At 35.2% G+C, this 19,123-nt stretch overlaps 1 protein-coding gene across 4 annotated transcripts; it reads right to left on the bottom strand.

The window, feature by feature from the left end:
• Positions 1-1,860: 1,860 nt before the first annotated feature.
• LOC127517820 (beta-1,4-galactosyltransferase galt-1-like) lies at positions 1,861-18,732 on the bottom strand. 4 transcript variants are annotated; one of them, XM_051903952.1, is made up of 3 exons: positions 15,918-16,475; positions 3,222-4,535; positions 1,861-2,531 (listed from the first exon to the last, which is right to left on the bottom strand). In XM_051903952.1, the coding sequence occupies exons 2-3, from the start codon at positions 4,519-4,521 to the stop codon at positions 2,506-2,508; spliced, it is 1,326 nt and encodes a 441-aa protein (XP_051759912.1). In that variant the 5' UTR covers positions 4,522-4,535; positions 15,918-16,475; the 3' UTR covers positions 1,861-2,505. The 4 variants fall into 4 exon arrangements, 3 of the variants coding, with proteins under 3 accessions (XP_051759912.1, XP_051759911.1, XP_051759913.1); XM_051903951.1 differs by lacking the exon at positions 15,918-16,475 and adding an exon at positions 5,617-5,772; XR_007931378.1 differs by lacking the exons at positions 1,861-2,531; positions 3,222-4,535 and adding exons at positions 11,787-12,143; positions 18,645-18,732 and having other exon boundaries at positions 15,918-17,780.
• Between the last annotated feature and the right edge of the window lie 391 nt (positions 18,733-19,123).

The raw sequence follows: 19,123 nt of genomic DNA, 5'->3' as shown, positions 1-19,123 counted from the left end.
TAGGAGCCTTCTTGATTTTAAAGCCATTTTTATCCTGTTTTTTTCCCCCCCAGTTTCCAACAAAGCTTCTACTCAGCAAGCTGGACTTCTTAATCAAGGCATTGATTGGCCTTTGGTGGCATATAATTATTTTTATTGGTCTGTGACACTTGTTAATTCATGTTGAACTACAGCTCAATCTTTATTGCTGGAAGTCTCTTTATATATTTAAGCACAAATCATGTAATGCAATCAAGCAGAGACATCTCTCCCATTCAGTGTCTGGACTACTCTGATACCAAACGCCATTATGCATGCTACTGTCACATACAGTACTGTTCGTGCAGTGATAAAAGAAGTTAAGAGTATTTCAACTGTGTGATACTGTGTTTTTAACATGCAAGGCTTTACTAGACCCTGCAAACAGTGCTGGTAGCACATCTGTGCTGTTGTCTCACAGGCACCGTCTCCTTTGAAAATAGGAAACTGAGCACCACAGGAGTACTGTCACACTCACTGCAGTGAGCTATGAGCTCAAAATTACATTCCTTAAAGGTCACAACCTTCTTTGACTATGGTAAACATCAGTGGTATCTGTTATCGTGTATTTTACTTAAACAAATGACTATCTCTCAAACTCCAATTAAAAGAAACCGTTGTTTTAAACTCACAACAGCAAGTCTAAAAGTAGCCCAGCTATTATTGTAAATCCCAAACAGCCAATAGTCTTGCTCACTTCTGAGCCTCATAAATGACAAGAAAACGAACTGTGCTCTTGGAAATGGGAGGTGGAAGAGGTCGATTTTAATTAGAAGGCAGATAAATTTTTGTTTCTGTTTCCCTTTCTATTTATCTATACCATGAATTAAACATTTTAAAAGTCATATTGCAGACTTTGTCCCTCAGTTTCCTTAAAGCAAGAGATTAATGTTTTACTAGGACCTGCAGATCCTCAGCCTGAGATAGAGATAGGGCAATTTCCTTATCTCTGGAGCTGTAGAGGCTCTCAGCACTTTTGTATATTCCCAAAGTTTTTCTCCTATAATTATGATAAAACTGCTTATATTAATGTTAAAAGCTACTATCAGAGCTCCTGCTAGAAATCTCACTACTGTTCGATCAGCCCTTTTCCTTGTTTCATGATATGATTTTTTTCCACTTTGTAATAAAAAAGTGTTTTTAAAAACTCTATGTTGGTGCTAAATAAAAATGACTGGAAGAACGCACCAAAGCAAATTTCATTTGACTGGTTGCAATGATGCCATATTAGTGAAAGTCTAGTGTCCAAAATGACCTTTAGTTATGGCTGTTGCAGAATTCTTCCACTGACATTTAAAAATTTTCTTTTTTTATACAACATATCAAACTATCAGGCTCAGGCTCTATTTTTATTTAAAATGTACAATTTACATGAATCAGTGAATTAATATGACAATCCAAGTCTTCTGAAGACTGCTTTATAGACTGCATTGCCAGCAAGACAATTAACACTTTCAATGCCCAGAACTAAAGACGTATTTAAAACAGTTCATGTGACTCCAGTGGTTTGTTTAACCTTAATGTTATGAAGCGACGAGAATACTTTTTGTGCGCAATATCTAGTGATGGGCGGTTTCATGCAGCTTCGAAGCTTAACGAATCTTTTTTTTCGAATCAGTGGTTCAGAGCGTGTATCAAACTGCCAAAGTCACGCCCCCCATTGGTGAGCCATTGAAATTTCGAAAGACTTATGATGTAACCAAGCCCGTTTACTGAAATCACGTGACTTTGGCAGTTTGATACAGGCTCTGAACCACTGATTCGAAACAAAAGATTCGTAAAGCTTCGAAGCTTCATGAAGCGGTGTTTTGAAATCTCCCATCACTAGATATTGTTGAATAAAGTTATTTGTTTTTTTGGCACACAAAAACTATTCTCGTCGCTTCATAGCATTAAGGTTGAACCACTGTAGTCACATCTGACAACTGTTTTAAATGCATCTTTAGTAGCTTTCTGGGCATTGAAAGAGTTAATTGTCTTGCTGGCAATGCAGGCCTCAGCCATCGGATTTTATCAAAAATATCTTAATTTGTGTTGGTGCATGAGGGTGAGTAATTAATGACAGAATTTTCATTTTGGGGTGAACTAACCCTTTAATTTAGGCTTTTAGTCACATATAAACATCGATCGACGCACATACATACACTCTATGAAAAGTCTGTAAAAATAGGGCCCAATGTACAAAAATTTTCCATACTTATTTTTCACAAGTGTTTTGTATTTTGAATTAGGCATTTCCTTTGGTTGTGTTTTAGGGTTAAACAAGAATTTGTTTAGACTTAAACAAATCTCACAGATGACTGCAGCATGAACTAAAACAAAAACAGCAAAATAAATGTCCCATGCCTGGTTCTCTCTTGACTTGGTCTGTTGTCACTCCTTTCCCGAGCTCTTCCGTGAGACTCGTGCCACCGGCTTCACTCTATTCCCACGGCTGGTTGTGATGTGGATTATTATGAGGGGCTGATTTATAGTTGCTTTGGTAGATCAGAACTGGATTACATCTGCAGATTCTGCACAGTGAATTATTCCATATTTAGAGACAGTTGGTGCGTTCATAGATCATCTAAGCAATGTGCAGTCACTACTTGTGACTGCCTTTATGTAACATGCAATATGTGACTGTCATTTATTCAGACTAGACCTCTGGAGCAGATTTAAACCTGCCAATGGAAGGCAGGAGGAAGAGAGAATTGGATGCACTCATTTAGCACACGCTCACACAAATCTCCAATATTCAATTGTTAAACCTTACGGAGTTGCATATTTGTGCACATTCAAATGATACATAATACACATATAATAACTGACACATATTGCATGAAATGGAAATACAAATCTAAAGAATTAAAACAATTTTATAATTAATATCAAGTACATAAAATAATGCAAAATGAATAAAAGAAAAAATTTATAACTTCAAAGATAAATTTACAGCAATTTTAGCTGAATGAAAATATACCTTTTCTGATTGGCAACAACTGGGTGCAAATGAAGTCATAAAATGAAAGGGCCAAAGACAATCAGCACATCAGCTGTACAGTACAGTATTTAAGTACAAAAAGCTTTATCTTTTTAACTTTACCTTGGTCTACATCAATTGGCTGAGATTGTATTTCACAATTGGCATAATTTTATTTTAAGCAAAAATTCAAATTTCTCACATTTGCTTAATTACAATAAACTGTAAGGCTTTAACAAACCTGAAAAATTCAATGTCTGATCCACATTCGGGATCAGTTCTTGCTCAAAGTCCCAGACTCTTTTGTCTACAAACAGTTGGTCTTTGGTAAGATGCCCCTGCAGTGGTTCTCTCACATGTACAATCCTACATACATCAAACGGCACATTGTAAAAAACTCCGAACTCTTTTAAAGTGGAATGTACTGATGTTTGCTGCACCTTCCTTGGGTTGACAATCATCTTTGCAGGATTGTAAACATGTTTTCGATCAGGTTCTCTGTAAATGTGCTCCATGATATTGACACCAGGAATATTATTCCATTCTGCTCGTTTGAACTTCCCACTGTCCTCAAACTGTGTTTTGGGGAATATGTGGTTCTCTATGCGGAACACCCCTACACTGGGATGAGCAGACTGGAGATCCTCCATAAGAGATGGTAAATTGCTGTGTTTGTACGGCATGATGATCTCGTCAATATCATTCAGGAGAACGTACCTGGATTGATACATGTGTCTGTAAATGCACTCGTTGAGTGTTACTAACTGACCGTAATAATGGAGATCGCCCTTGTGTTCCTGGAAGTTCCAGCCCGGAGATGGGTTCAGAAACTTGTCGATAGGCCATGAAACAATCTCCAGTATTCCCTCTGTTTCATAATGTTTTAAGAGCTTTTCCAGGTCTGGTCCACAACTAGTGTTATAGATGACCACGTGCTGTACACCCAGAAGCTTGTACATCTCCATAGTTTGAGCAAACTGCAGTACATTGTTGTATTCGCCAAAAAGGTTGGAGATGCAAATGGTGAAGTCAAACTTGAAAGTATTTGTACTGACACGATTTTTTATCGGCAGATACTCCGTATTATTGTTGTCTGAATCTTTAGTTGATATGAGGACTTGTTTTGCATTTTCCATGTGCTTGCCTTTACAAATCACATCTGAGACATGAAATGGGAAGCCAAAATGGTCACTGTGTATCTGGACATCTGCCTGAACAGTTTTGCAGTCATGTACAGTGATGCAGTAAACACAGTAAAGTGGCTGAAGATTGTTTCTCTTGATTATGCTGATGACTCGAATGACCCCGTCCAGTCTGTGGTCAATAAACGCAGACACCATGAAATGCTCCGAGTCTTTGATGGGTGTTATTAAAGTCTCTTTGACTTCTTGCATCGAAACCTCTGTGGTTTTTTGCATATTATAGAAAGGACCAATATATTGGTAAAGAGAATAATTGCTTGTGTACGCCACTATCAGTATGAAAATAATAGTGATGGTACATGATAGAGCAAGAAACGTTTTAAATGTGCTTTTATCCATCTGCCCTTTAGTTCCTGTAGAGTAAAAAAAGATGAATGTCAGAAAATGTGCAAACTGTTGTTCCGTCTATGAATTCTCTCTGTCCGTAAGGCCTATAAACTTGAGGCTTTTTTTTCTTCTTTTTTTTTTCAAAGTTAGGAAAAACATACATGTGCTTTTACTCACAGACATACATTATATATATATATATATATATATATATATACACGTACACACATAAATATACTTGTATACTTATACTTTTAAATAGCTTTTTAAAACTTTTAAAACTTTAAAACCAGGCTTTGTAAAGCCAATATTCAAAGTTGCCTTGACAGTTTCTGAATTTCTTTCAACTACAGTCCATTTTAATTATACTTATTTACATTCAAATTCAAATTGTAATTCTGCATACTTTCTGCTACCTCAATTCAAATTCTGGAATTGATATGGAATATAAAAAGGCTTTTAAATCCAGTTCTAAACCACCATGCTGTGAACACATCTGGTAGTCTGACTGATTACCACAAATGCTGTTATTTTAAGTTGAATTGAAATTAGAATATACCTTTAACTTGTTCACTGACATCATCTTAGTCCACATACATTTGAAATGTTTAACATGGGTTAATCATAAACTAGTTTTTGAACGTGGAAGGCTGGTTAATTCTTTGTACCTTTTATGGCCATTTATGCTTACAGGAACTAGAGAATGTACACAACATTATCACATTATCCAAAAAAAATCTAACTTAATGTATGGTTTACACCCAAGAAGACAGTTAGTTAGTTGTGCTGCTCTAATGAAGCTTTTGTTGAAATATGTTAGTGATTTAGCAATAGTGACATATGGCTGGCACGAAACTGACATGAAAATGCTTCTATAAATCAAAATTTAAATATGATCACTGTTAAAGTCAGAATCATAACAACAGAGCAATTACACACTGGATTCAACAGCTGTTCATATGGAGCTCCTGACGATTTAGCATGTTAAAGAAATCCTATACTTGCCACAAAAGCAGCTAATTCAACAAAGAGCTATAAGAGATTATGGTTGCTTTTATTATTATCTCCAAATAAAAACTGTAAAACAAGATGAAAATAGATACGTACCTTTTGTCACAATATAATCAACATCATTGCCTTACAGGACATGTATATAGGCCTATAATTCTATCTGGAAAATTAAAAAAGAAAGAAAGAGAGACTGAAGAACCTGTGGTAGCAAGAACTGGATAGGCCATGTAACTCATGCTCCGCAGGTAAACTGTTAATCATTTACTGTAGAAAAGGCCCACTATGCATACATATGTATATATATATAGAAACAGAGAGAGAGAGAGAGAGAGAGAGAGACATTAGCGCCCCCTTGTGACTTTAAGGCACATTACGCTGATGACTAGGCGCCATTACTTACAAATTGTCAGTTACTGGTTCCAGATTACATGACAAAAATTGTTGTTAGTAATGTAATGATTACTCATTCTAGGTAATGTATTATGACTAGGCTACTTTTTGATTACTTTTTAGATTACTTTTGACATTACTCATTTATCACATTGATTTGAATAGGATAATCTTGTACGATATTGATATAAAAATACAAAGAAAAAAAAACAACATGAAGTGCATTAAATATTACATTACTTCAGGATTTCTCCAGACCGGTGTAATGAAAAGCTATTAAGTAATTAAATCATAAAATTCAAATAAATAATTTCAAAATAAAAGCAAAATAAAAATAAAACATTTACTAATAAGATTTTTTTTTAATTATTTACCTGCATGTCATGTGACCAATAACCAACATCATAGTACTGTGAACTTCATTTTATTATTATTTATTATTATTATTGGCTTAATGTTATTATTGACCTAACTTATTAACGTAAATCTAAGGGCTTACATCAAGTAAACATATGGGCAAAGAGCTTCAGCTGACAAAAAAGTTGGGGAATCCATGCATTGCATGTAAATAATGAAATTATGTGAATTTGTACATTTTAAAAGGGATGGTATAATGCCATTTTTACAAGATGTAAAATAAGTCTCTGATGTCCCCAGAGTGTGTATGTGAAGTTTTAGCTCAAAATACCCCACAGATAATTTTTTATAGCATGTTCAATTTTGAGGGTGAGCAAAAACGCTCTGTTTTTGTGTGTGTCCCTTTAAATGCAAATGAGCTGCTGCTCCTAAGCAGAAGGTGGGGTTTCAAGAGCTCATATTAGCACATAGTGTTAGCAGCGCCAATTACCTCACGAAGACTCACTGAAAATGTCAGAAACTGTTCAGCCTTTTATGTTCAAACCAAAGTCGTACAATGAGGGAGAGACTCAAGAAGAAGTGACCACATGTAGAATGCAACAGGACCTTTCTGAATGGTTAGTTGCTTAACTTATGTAGCTGATGTGGGATATCTTAAAGTCATTGATTAGCATATTCTGTCATGATAATCTATAAATCTCTTGTGTGGGAACTGTTGTAAAATGCCTACAGAGCCAGAGAATATATGCTGCATGAAGATAGAACAGGTACAGTTTAGTTTAATTACGGTTACAACTTATGTTGGCATCTTGCTTTTATGACATGCCATTGCATTTGTGTTACGTACTGTAATGCAATAACATGGTCTCACCCCCTTTGTTGCGTGTTCAATTTTAGGGTTTATGTCAATTTAAGAAGCTAGTTGTAGTCCCTACCAGCCGTTTGTTGTAGTCCTTAAACAGAGAATTCTTTAAAAGAAAATATCTGCCTTTGCTTTGAACTTTGAGCATTGTAACTTTGCAGATGTTATTTATGCTCTAACAGCAACATTACACACTAACTAAAGTTAAAAAAGTAAAATCATAATCAACCACCCCTTTAATGTGTTTGAAAGACAAAGCCTTCCAGAGACAGTGATACAAGGTTAAATGACTCACTGAGTAATAATACAAATAATAGTGTGTTTGTCAGGAGTTGATTAGATAGGCAATGCTGCAATGAGTAAATATTTTTAAAAAAAGTGAACTGATTTCTGTAAATCAAAAAAAGTGATCAAATGCTTTGGGACTCAGTTTTCAGTGATAGGCACATGACTAGTGGCTGGTCAGTGTGTGCAATTCCACAAACCTGGAAAACCTTCTGAATGTATATAAGCAGTAGACTTTTATAAAATGTAAAATATAACAAAGAATCAATGAATTATGAATAATTTACTGCCATTGTGAGAATAACATGTAATGTAATCAATAAAAAAGTAACTGTAGGCAGATTACGAGTATGTAATATAATCTAATTATAAGTACTTAATTTTTGGAATCTCATTATGTAATCCAGATTACATGTAATCAGTTATTACCACTGTATACAAGTGAGTGACTTAGTTTTTATTCATTACCTTTGAAGAGCTGTATTTTGAATGTGTAAGTTTGATGTATCAGCAAGTTGCTAATTGTGTATGTGCGCTATGTGCATTGTGTACTGTATCATCCATATACAGTGCAAATGAAAGCATATAAAAGACTGTTAAATAGTGATTTTTGTGTATAATATTGTAAATTGTGAGTCACACTGAGTATGTTATTATTTACTGTATAAGTGAGATTGTTCATGTTATATAGCCTACGCCATATTTATCGATTTCCCCCGAGCTCATGTGTCAGAGAACGTGACTAATCTAGTCCCTACATGTCTGAATCGATCGATTTTTGTGCATAAGTGACAGATTGAGTTCATTTTTGTTTTTCCTGTTTATTTACTGAGTATTGTTATTTCTCATACAGTGGTACATTCCAAATTACTCTGTGCTACTCTGCCATACCCCATGCTACTTGTACTACATTTGTTCACTCATCAGATACTACGACTGTAAATGCATCTACAAGCCTCAAGCCATTAAAGTGTACTTTGTCTCTCAATGGGCGACTTATGTCTGCTCAATATCCACTAGCACCCACACTAGTCTCCCCCACAAATGGTCCTTCGAGCCGGAGTCTGAAGCTGTCATAAGAACGATGTATCCACATTGATCGACGCACATTCATAGCCTACACTCTAAGAAAAGTCTGTAAAAATAGAGCCCACTGTACAGAAATATTCCATATTGATTTTCACAGGTGTTTTGTATTTTGAATTAAGCATTTTATTTAATTGTGTTTTAGATGTTCTGTCCATTATCTGGTCATGGTATATAACTGCCTAGTAGCCATTTTCAGTATTGCAGTTTGTAATTCTTCCATAGGCCTACATAAGCAATACTAACCAACAGTCAACGTGCAGTTTCAATTCAGCGCGCAAACAGCCTTTGCCTTTGAAAAAGAAATGCCTGTAAGTTTTTTTACTATTTGTGGGCGATCTTTAAGAGTGTTATGTGGTAACAATATTACTTCTTGAAAGCAAAGTGTGTGATTGATATAATATGATGTAAGAAAGTTTTCTATCACATGTAGGCACGCACGTGCAGATTGCAGCGCACGCTGTTCAGCCTACATCAAACAAATTAATGTACAATTTGTAATTTAATTTCTTGTTTGTTATATTTCAGTTTTACAAAAATATTATATTAAGATTGAACCACTGAACTCACATGAACTGTTTTAAATATGTTTTGAGTACCTTTCTGCATCTTGAGAAGTTCAATGGCATTGCTGTGAATGCAGACCTCACTGAGCCATCGGATTTCATCAAAAATAACTTAATTTGTGTTCCGAAGATGAACGAAGGCCTTACAGGTGTAGAACAACATGAGGGTGAGTAATAAATTACATTATTTTCATTTTTGGGTGAACCCTTTAAGTGTTCATAAAGTAAGTGAGCAAATCAGTGGACCTCTTAACATGCTTTACGCCCAGAGATTTAGTTGAAATAAACCACTGGGTAGCACCACTGCTTTCGCTCACCCCATCGTCGACTACCAAATAACAGAAAGCTGGCACAAAAACGTCTCCTTTCTTTACAACGCTCCTTTCAGAAAAATCCTGAGATTAAGGATGAATTTATATAAACAGTGGCCTTCAGGACACAAGATTCGATCGTTTCAGCATATTTATATCGTGAAAGATAAATATACTGAGTAAGACAATTTGGTAAAACTTTAAAATAAGGTGTCATTGTAAGATGTGTATAGAGTTCAGAATGAACAGTCCATCTCCAGCAATAGCTATCAATGACCTAAAACGAACAGCTGATTAAGGAGAGAAAGAGTATGGCGAAGATGTAAGTTTTTCATGAGAAACTTCTACGTGGATGATGGACTCACCTCAGTGTCTTCTGAAGCTGAAGCAGACAGTCTCTTGCAAAGAACTAGAGAAATGCTAGCCGAATCAAACCTGAGACTGCATAAACTGGCATTAAACAGAAGTTCAGTTATGGAGGCATTTCCTGCAAATGGTAGAGCTAACGACCTAAAAGATCTAGTACTAGGTGTTTTCTGATGCTTCTTCTATGGCAATAGCTGCTGTAGCATACCTCAAGACTGTAGAGGATAATTGCCAGTGTCATGTAGGCTTTATTATGGGCAAATCAAAACTGGCTCCAAAATCAGCCCATACGGTGCCATTGTCTGGAGTTACGTGCAGCTGTTTTAGCAGTTGAGTTTGCAGAATTGATAACCAGTGGAATGGACATTGATCTAAATTCAGCAAAATACTACACTGATAGCAAAATTGTACTGGGATACATTAACAATTACAATGCCTCTTGAAGATTCTATGTTTATGTATCTAATGTATCTCTGAAAATCAACTAACCCAGAGCAGTGGCATTACATTGCTACCAGTCAGAGTCCAGCAGACAACGCTACACAAACCAAAACCACTCTTGACCACGGGAATACAGCAAACCAAACTTTACATAGATGAGAATAGGCAAAGAACTTCTCTAAACAGGATGAATAAATACACATGATAAATGAGGGATAAAAAAGGAACAGGTGTGACTAATCAATAAAGCAATGAGTAACTAAAGAAACCGGGACTAAACACAGGTAATGAATTAAATGGTACACAAATGGTAATTGACACATATTGCATGTAAATGAATATCAAGTACATAAAATAATGCAACATTTATATAAAAAAATATATTTATAAATGCAAAGATAAATTTACAGTAATTTTAGCTTAACGAAAATGATTGGGAACAACTCCAAAAGGAAAGAGACAGTTAACAGGAAATTTATTCACTGGGTTCAAATGAAGTCAGAAAATGAAAGGGCCAAAGACATACATATATACATACAAGACAATCAGCACATCAGCTGTACAGTATAGTATTTTAAGTACAAAAAGTTTTTATAGCAAAATGTCAGATTTTAAATTTATCACATTTGCATAATTATGATCAACTCTAAGGCCTTAACAAACCTGAAAAAATCAATGTCTGGTACACATTCGGGATCAGTTCTTGCTCAAAGTCCCAGACTCTTTTGTCTATAAACAGTTGGTCTTTGGTAAGATGGCCCTGCAGTGGTTCTCTCACATGTACAATCCTACATACATCAAACTGTACATTGTAAGAACCTCCAAACTCATCTAAAGTGGAATGTACTGATGTTTGCTGTACCTTCCTTGGGTTGACAATCATCTTTGCAGGATTGTAAACATATTTTCGATCAGGTTCTCTGTAAATGTGCTCCATGATATTGACACCAGGAATATTATTCCACTCTGCTCGTTTGAACTTCCCACTGTCCTCAAACTGTGTTTTGGGGAATATGTGGTTCTCTATGCGGAACACCCCTACACTGGGATGAGCAGACTGGAGATCCTCCATAAGAGATGGTAAATTGCTGTGTTTGTACGGCATGATGATCTCGTCAATATCATTCAGGAGAACGTACCTGGATTGATACATGTGTCTGTAAATGCACTCGTTGAGTGTTACTAACTGACCGTAATAATGGAGATCGCCCTTGTGTTCCTGGAAGTTCCAGCCCGGAGATGGGTTCAGAAACTTGTCGATAGGCCATGAAACAATCTCCAGTATTCCCTCTGTTTCATAATGTTTTAAGAGCTTTTCCAGGTCTGGTCCACAACTAGTGTTATAGATGACCACGTGCTGTACACCCAGAAGCTTGTACATCTCCATAGTTTGAGCAAACTGCAGTACATTGTTGTATTTGCCAAAAAGGTTGGAGATGCAAATGGTGAAGTCAAACTTGAAAGTATTTGTACTGACACGATTTTTTATTGGCAGATACTCCATATTATTGTTGTCTGAATCTTTAGTTGATATGAGGACGTGTGTTGCATTTTGCATGTGCTTGCCTTCACAAATCACATCTGAGACATGAAATGGGAAGCCAAAATGGTCACTGTGTATCTGGACATCTGCCTGAACAGTTTTGCAGTCATGTACAGTGATGCAGTAAACACAGTAGAGTGGCTGAAGATTGTTTCTCTTGATTATGCTGATGACTCGAATGACCCCGCCCAGTCTGTGGTCAATAAACGCAGACACCATGAAATGCTCTGAGCCTTTGATGGGCGTTATTGAATTTAAAGCCTCTGGGATTTTTGGCATATTATAGACTGGAGCCATATATTGGGAAAGAGAAATATTGCTTGTGTATGTTAAAATCAGTATGAAAATAATAGTGATGGTACATGATAGAGCAAGAAACTTTTTAAATGTGCTTTTATCCATCTGCCCTTTAGTTCCTGTAGAGTAAAAAAAAAGAATGTCAGAAAATGTGCAAACTGTTGTTCCGTCTATGAATTCTCTCTGTCCATAAGGCCTATAAACGTTCAAATTTGAGGCTTTTAAAACCAGACTTTGAGAAGCCAATATTCAAAGTTGCCTTGACAGTTTTGCTATTCTAGTTAAAATGACAGTTTTATGAGTTAGTTTGAATTACAAATCATTTTAATTATATTTATTTACATTCCAGTTCAAATTGTAATTCTGTATACCTTCTGCTACCTCAGTTCAGTTTCTGGAATAGATATGAAATTTAAAAAGGCTTTACTCAAAAGAAAAAAAAAAAAAAAGAATCTAGCTAAAGATTTTACCTGTTTACTCAGTTTACTTAATTAAAATGAGCTAAAACAAACAAAAGTAATACAAATCTTGAATTGTTTTACTTATTTGTACTCAATTTTATTATGTCAAATGAAATGAAATTTGTAAAATGTTAACTTAATCCATTTGTGTTAGGATTATGTGAATCATCTTTGGTGCATTGATTGAAGCAGTGGAGTAGATTTCTACTTCCCAGCATGCTTTGCATAAGGCTGAATCAGGAGAGTAAGGCCCTGTCCAAATACCCACACTTACAGACTTGGCCATTTGAGAGCACGTGCGCTCAACAGGAAGTAATTGTGCAAGACTGTCTCTGCAGTCTGAAAAATGCCAAAGCACAGTCATTCATCACGTTCAGGAACTTACATGCCCCGATTTCGCGTCATGTCTAGGAAAACTTTACTGTGTAAGTCAAATTAATTAGATGTTGATGTTACTTATAAATATAAAGTGTTGCACATTTTATTGGAGCAGAGACTGAAAAGATTTTGTAAAACATTTGATAATGAAGCACTCAGTGATTAAGTGTGACTCATTGAATAAACAAAAATCTTAAAACACTTGCCGTCTTCAATCCTACTTGAACTCTTTGGCCGAACTCCGGAAATACATCATGCAAGTAGCCTCAAGTGCAAAAATTGCAAATGTGGGTATTAGGACAGACCCTTTATGTTGAAGTGCTATTTAATGTGTGTGAGTGTGTGTGTGTGTGTGTGTGTGTGTGTTTTGTTTTTTAGTAAATGGAAAGACCTGTTAATGTTTCTCGTTCAGTTATGTTTGACATTTATGTTTATGACATTTTTGTGCCTATACTACTGTGCTGAAGAGAGCTTGGTAGCACACTGCGGGTGACTACAGGAAGTGAAGTGAAACTATGTTGTAAGTTGCTCTCAATGAACTATAACTGTGCTGCCAGTAACAAGTAACTTGTTACTAGTTCATTGAGTTTGCATAGTGCAAAAGTTACACTTAGCATGTGAACAAGTGCTACATTGGTTATTAGGGATGCACTGATACGTTGTGCAATAATGGGTATTTTTTGAGGATATTTTGGACAATACCTCACATTGGCCATAATGTGTAATAAGAAGGGAAGATGCAGGGTTCCTGGGTGTGCAGGAATGCCCAAAGTGATGTGCAAAAATTGTAACATACACCACAATTTTACAGCAGAGAAGAACTGCTTTTTGAAGTTTCGTATGGCATGAAATCTTATTTATTTAAATCGTATTTTTTTTTTATTTAATGATTTCTTGACATTTTTTTTTTTTTTTTAAATGTGATTTTGATGATAATTTTCTCTCTGATTCTGTACCATTGTTGCACAGGGCAACGAAAAAATATTTTGGGGTGGGGGGGATCAAAACATTTTTTTATAAAAAAAAAAAAATGTTCCCAAATGAACCAAAAAATGATGTGCAATATTTTTTTTTTCATGTGCCATCAACATGTGTGCAGTAGAGGGTTAACTATGTGATGAAGGTACACTCAGATATGAATAAATAAAAAATAAAATAAAATAATACACGTACTTTGTGCTTAAAATGAGTCTAAAATGCAAAATAATAGTTAAAAATAGTTAAAAGTTAAAACAGTTGTAATTTCTGTATACAGTAGCTAAAAACAGCTTGTGAAAATTAAAATATTAAATTCAATACTGTTAAAAAATATTTGTTAAATGCCTTTTTATATTTATCTTCTTAAATGTATGTTGTTTTATTTTTGTAATGTAATGTGCTTTTGTAAAGTCATACTAATGTTATAACAGGCATATTGTTTTGAACTGCTTTTACAATGGTTACTATTATTCGTGTAAAAGTTTTTTTTGGTGAATTGTATTAAAACCAGAGCAAAAATCCTAATAATAAAACTAAATCATAATTATTAACGTAATAATAGCCTATAAGGAACCCGCAACAATTAAAAACAAAAACATTAAAAAATTTATTGTCCCTGTTTTTTAATAAATAGATACAGTAATAACAAATAAGATTTTGGTGATATTATGTTACATTGTGATGTAATGGTGTTTTCTGGAAGGGACTAAAGAACAAAGTATTTTTATCAGCTGAAAGGCAGAATACAATTTTTTTTATTAAGTTAGACATTATATAACAGCTTCAGGTTGTATTTTAGTGTTGGTAACATGTCCCACATTGTCACACAAACTTAGTAATCGTCCCACGTTTGTTTGATGGTGGTCACCCTAATCCCGCCTATTCACATGCAGTTCGCAATGCGTGTGTTGTCATCATTAATTTTGAAGTATTTCCACACCTCTGAGGCTGACATTGTTTCTGCTGCTGCCGCCGGTGTCTCTGTGCACGAAAATTCTGTCAGGTACGTCACGTGGGGTATCGGTCTTTGGTGTCGGGGTATTTTTACGAGTACGAGTACAAGTACATGAGCTTGGTATCGGTGCATCCCTAGTTATTAGTTTTAACTGAAGTATGTAGATATATTATTATAGGGCCAGCACATCATTTACCCAGTCTATTTAGTCAGATGATCACAGAACATGCATGTGTACAACAGCTACTCACCACTGATATATATATATATATATATATATATGTTTTTATGTTTTTGGGTTAATCATAAACAACAAGTTTTTGAAAGTGGAAGAGGGAGCATCATTCTTTCTTAGTTCCTTTTCTGGCCATTTTACATGTGTATTTTTTTATATTCTGTAACACATTATCAAAAATGTAACTATTCAGTTTACACCCAAAAAAAGACAGTTGTGCTGCTCTATTGAAGCAGTTGTTGCAATATGTTAGTGATTTTAGATATTTAGCATAGTGATATATGGCACATGAACCTGACATGAAAATGCTGTTATATATCATAATTTAAATATGATCACTGTTAGAGTCAGAATCATCACAACAGAACAATTACACTATGCTGGACTCAACAGCTGTTTATTCGGAGCTCCTGACGATTAGAAATCCTACACTTGCCACATAAACAACTAATTCAACAAAGAGCTATAAGAGATTATGGTTGCTTTCATGATTCCCCCAAACAGAAAATTGTAAAATAAGATGAAAATGGTAACACTTTAGTATGGGGAACAATTCTCACTTTTAACTAGTGGCTTATTTGCTTGCATATTGGCTGTTTACTTATAAAGCACATATTAATGCCTAATTATGCATAACCATATTCTACGTCCCTAAACTTAAACGCTACAGGAACTACCTTACTAACTAATAATAAGCTGTAAATTAAGAGTTTATTGAGGCAAAAGTTATAGTTAATAGTGAATATGTGTTCCCCATACCAAAGTGTTACCATGAAAATATATACAGTACCTTTTGTCACAATATAAACATCATTGCCTTACAGGAGAGATGTATTTAAATCTATCTGGAAAATTAAAAAAGAAGAAAACAGATCAAAAACAGTACCTTTGGTAACAATTACAGGAACAGCCAATGCCAAAGCATACGTTGCAATTTTTCTTAATTAAACATGTATGTATTTATAATTCTTGTTGTAATCAAGTTTGCTGTTTCATGTTGCGAGGTTTGTGCCATTAGCCTTTGCTCAGAAACTGTGATGCTAAAGGAAACAGCACACTCATACTCTTCCGGTCCCCTGAAGAGTAAGGCAGGAAGTTTATCAGACTCAGAGCACCAGAAGAAAAAAATGTAAACAAATAAAGTATTTTAAAGATAGCACTAAATTAAACTCGAACCTATTTATTATATTAATAGTCTCTACATGTTGTTGATTTTATTGTACACCAATCAATGCATGTTAAGAGAGAAAAAAAAAAAAAACGCTTTGTTGTATTAAAAGAAAAATAAGTAATGAAAACTTCATCAGTACGTTTTGTACAAAACGCTTTACCTTTTTAACTTGACCTTGGTATAAATCAATTTTGCCATAACTTTAGCTGAGAAAATAGTTCTCAAAAGGCATCCTATTTTTTCTAAGCAAAAATTCAGATTTTAAATTTCTCACATTTGCAGCAAACCTGAAAGTTTCAACGCCTGGTCAACATTCTGTATCAGTTTTTGCTCAAAGTCCCAGACTCTTTTGTCTACAAACAGTTGGTCTTTTGTAAGATTCCTCTGCTGTGGTTCTCTCACGTGTACCATCCTAGACACATCAAATTTAACATGATAAATATCTCCATAGTATTTCAAGGAGGAATGTACTGATGTTTGCTTCACTTTCCTTGGGTTGACAATCATCTTTGCAGGATTGAAAACATGTTTTCGATCAGGTTCTCTGTAAATGTGCTCCATGATATTGACACCAGGAATATTATTCCACTCTGCTCGTTTGAACTTCCCACTGTCCTCAAACTGTGTTTTGGGGAATAAGTGGCTCTCAAAAATGAATACATTTACACTGGGATGAGCAGACTGGAGATCCTCCATAAGAGATGGTAAATTGCTGTGTTTGTACGGCATGATGATCTCGTCAATATCATTCAGGAGAACGTACCTGGATTGATACATGTGTCTGTAAATGCACTCATTGAGTGTTACTAACTGACCGTAATAATGGAGATCGCCCTTGTGTTTCCGGAAGTTCCAGCCCGGAGATGGGTTCAGAAACTTGTCGATAGGCCATGAAACAATCTCCAGTATTCCCTCTGTTTCATAATGTTTTAAGAGCTTTTCCAGGTCTAGTCCACAACTAGTGTTATAGATGACCACGTGCTGTACACCCAGAAGCTTGTACATCTCCATAGTTTGAGCAAACTGCAGTACATTGTTGTATTTGCCAAAAAGGCTGGAGATGCAAACGGTGAAGTTAAACTTGAAAGTATTTGTACTGACACGATTTTTTATTGGCAGATACTCCGTATTATTGTTGTCTGAATCTTTAGTTGATATGAGGACATGTGTTGCATTTTGCATGTGCTTGCCTTCACAAATCACATCTGAGACATGAAATGGGAAGCCAAAATGGTCACTGTGTATCTGGACATCTGCCTGAACAGTTTTGCAGTCATGTACAGTGATGCAGTAAACACAGTAGAGTGGCTGAAGATTGTTTCTCTTGATTATGCTGATGACTCGAATGACCCCGTCCAGTCTGTGGTCAATAAACGCAGACACCATGAAATGCTCCGAGTCTTTGATGGGCGTTATTGAATTTAAAGCCTCTGGAATTTTTGGCTTATAGAAAGGAGCCATATATTGGGAAAGAGAAAAATTGCTTGTGTATGTTAAAATCAGTGTGAAAATAATAGTGATAGTACATGATAGAGCAAGAAATGCTTTAAATGTCCTTTTATCCATCTGCTTTAGTTCCTGTAGAGTAAAAAAAAGATGAATGTCAGAAAATGTTGTTCCGTCTTTGAATTCTCTCTGTCCAAGTTTCCTTGACAGTTTCACTTTACTAATTAAAATTAGTTATATGAATTTCTTTCAACTACAGTCCATTTTAATTATACTTATTTACATTCAAATTCTAATTGTAATTCTGCATATTTCTGCTACCTCAATACAAATTCTGGAATTCATATGGAATATAAAAAGGCTTTTAAATTCAGTTCTAAACAACTGTGCTGTGAACACATCTGGTAATCCACAGATGCTGTTATTTTAAGTTGAATTGAAATGAGAATATTCCTTTAACTTGTTCACTGACATCATCTTAGTCTATGTTAAATGTTTAACATGGGTTAATCATAAACCAGTTTTTGAATGTGGAAGAGCAACAGTTCTTTCTTTGTTCCTTTTATGGCAATTTATACAGACACAATTGCAGACTCTGAATGTTATGTTATGTCTCTTAAGTCCTGTTTTGTATTTCTGTATTTGACTCTATTCTTCTGTATGCTTCCCTGTCCATTATTGTTTTCATCATTGTCTACTTGTATTATCTCTTCTTTGATAATTGTAAAGCGTCCTTGAGCCCTGGAAAGCCGCTATATAAATAAAACTTATTATTATTATTATTATTAAAATGCTTTTATAAATCAAAATTTAAATATGATCACTGTTAAAGTCAGAATCATAACAACAGAGCAATTACACACTGGATTCAACAGCTGTTCATATGGAGCTCCTGACGATTTAGCACGTTAAAGAAATCCCAAAGAGCTATAAGCGATTATGGTTGCTTTTATTATTATCCCCCATTGTAAAATAAGATGAAAAATAGATACATACCTTTTGTCACAATATAATCAAAATCATTGCCTTACAGGTCAGGTATATGTAATTCCTGTATTCCTCAACAGAAAGGATTTGCCAAGGGTGCGTTCTGAAGCACACCCACAATTATATACAACCATAATCATATTGCTCATTGTCATCAGTAGTAAAATGTAAATCATTTACTGTAGAAAAGGCCCGCTATACATATATAGAGATATTAGCCCCAGTTGGCCGAGATGGCGCTGGCCAGTGAATCCAGTGGTGAACAAAGTAACTAACACTAATACATCAAACTTAAACATTCAAAATACAGCCCTTCAAGGGTAATGAATAAATACATACACAAAGTTACTCACTTGTTTATGAACGCACTCTGTAACAACGACAATAGCGGGACGTTAGCGAAGGACTTAAGATAAATGGCGTGCTATCTGTGTGCTCTGAACTGCGTACTGTTAATACTGAATATTAATACTAATGTGTCTTAAAGG

Source organism: Ctenopharyngodon idella, chromosome 8 (assembly GCF_019924925.1).
Source record: "Ctenopharyngodon idella isolate HZGC_01 chromosome 8, HZGC01, whole genome shotgun sequence".
NCBI classification, from domain to species: Eukaryota; Metazoa; Chordata; class Actinopteri; order Cypriniformes; family Xenocyprididae; genus Ctenopharyngodon; species Ctenopharyngodon idella.
The sequence above is the reverse complement of the archived record's forward strand: the minus strand, read 5'-3'. Positions and strand labels throughout refer to the sequence as shown.

What these genes read in the sequence shown, in the direction of transcription:
- LOC127517820 (XM_051903952.1), bottom strand. Translation starts at nt 4,521, where the DNA reads ATGGATAAAAGCACATTTAAAACGTTTCTTGCTCTATCATGTACCATC. An exon ending in TCAGACATTGAATTTTTCAG is followed by an intron (nt 2,532 to 3,221) that starts GTTTGTTAAAGC and finishes TTCACTGTGCAG; the next exon opens with AATCTGCAGATGTAATCCAG.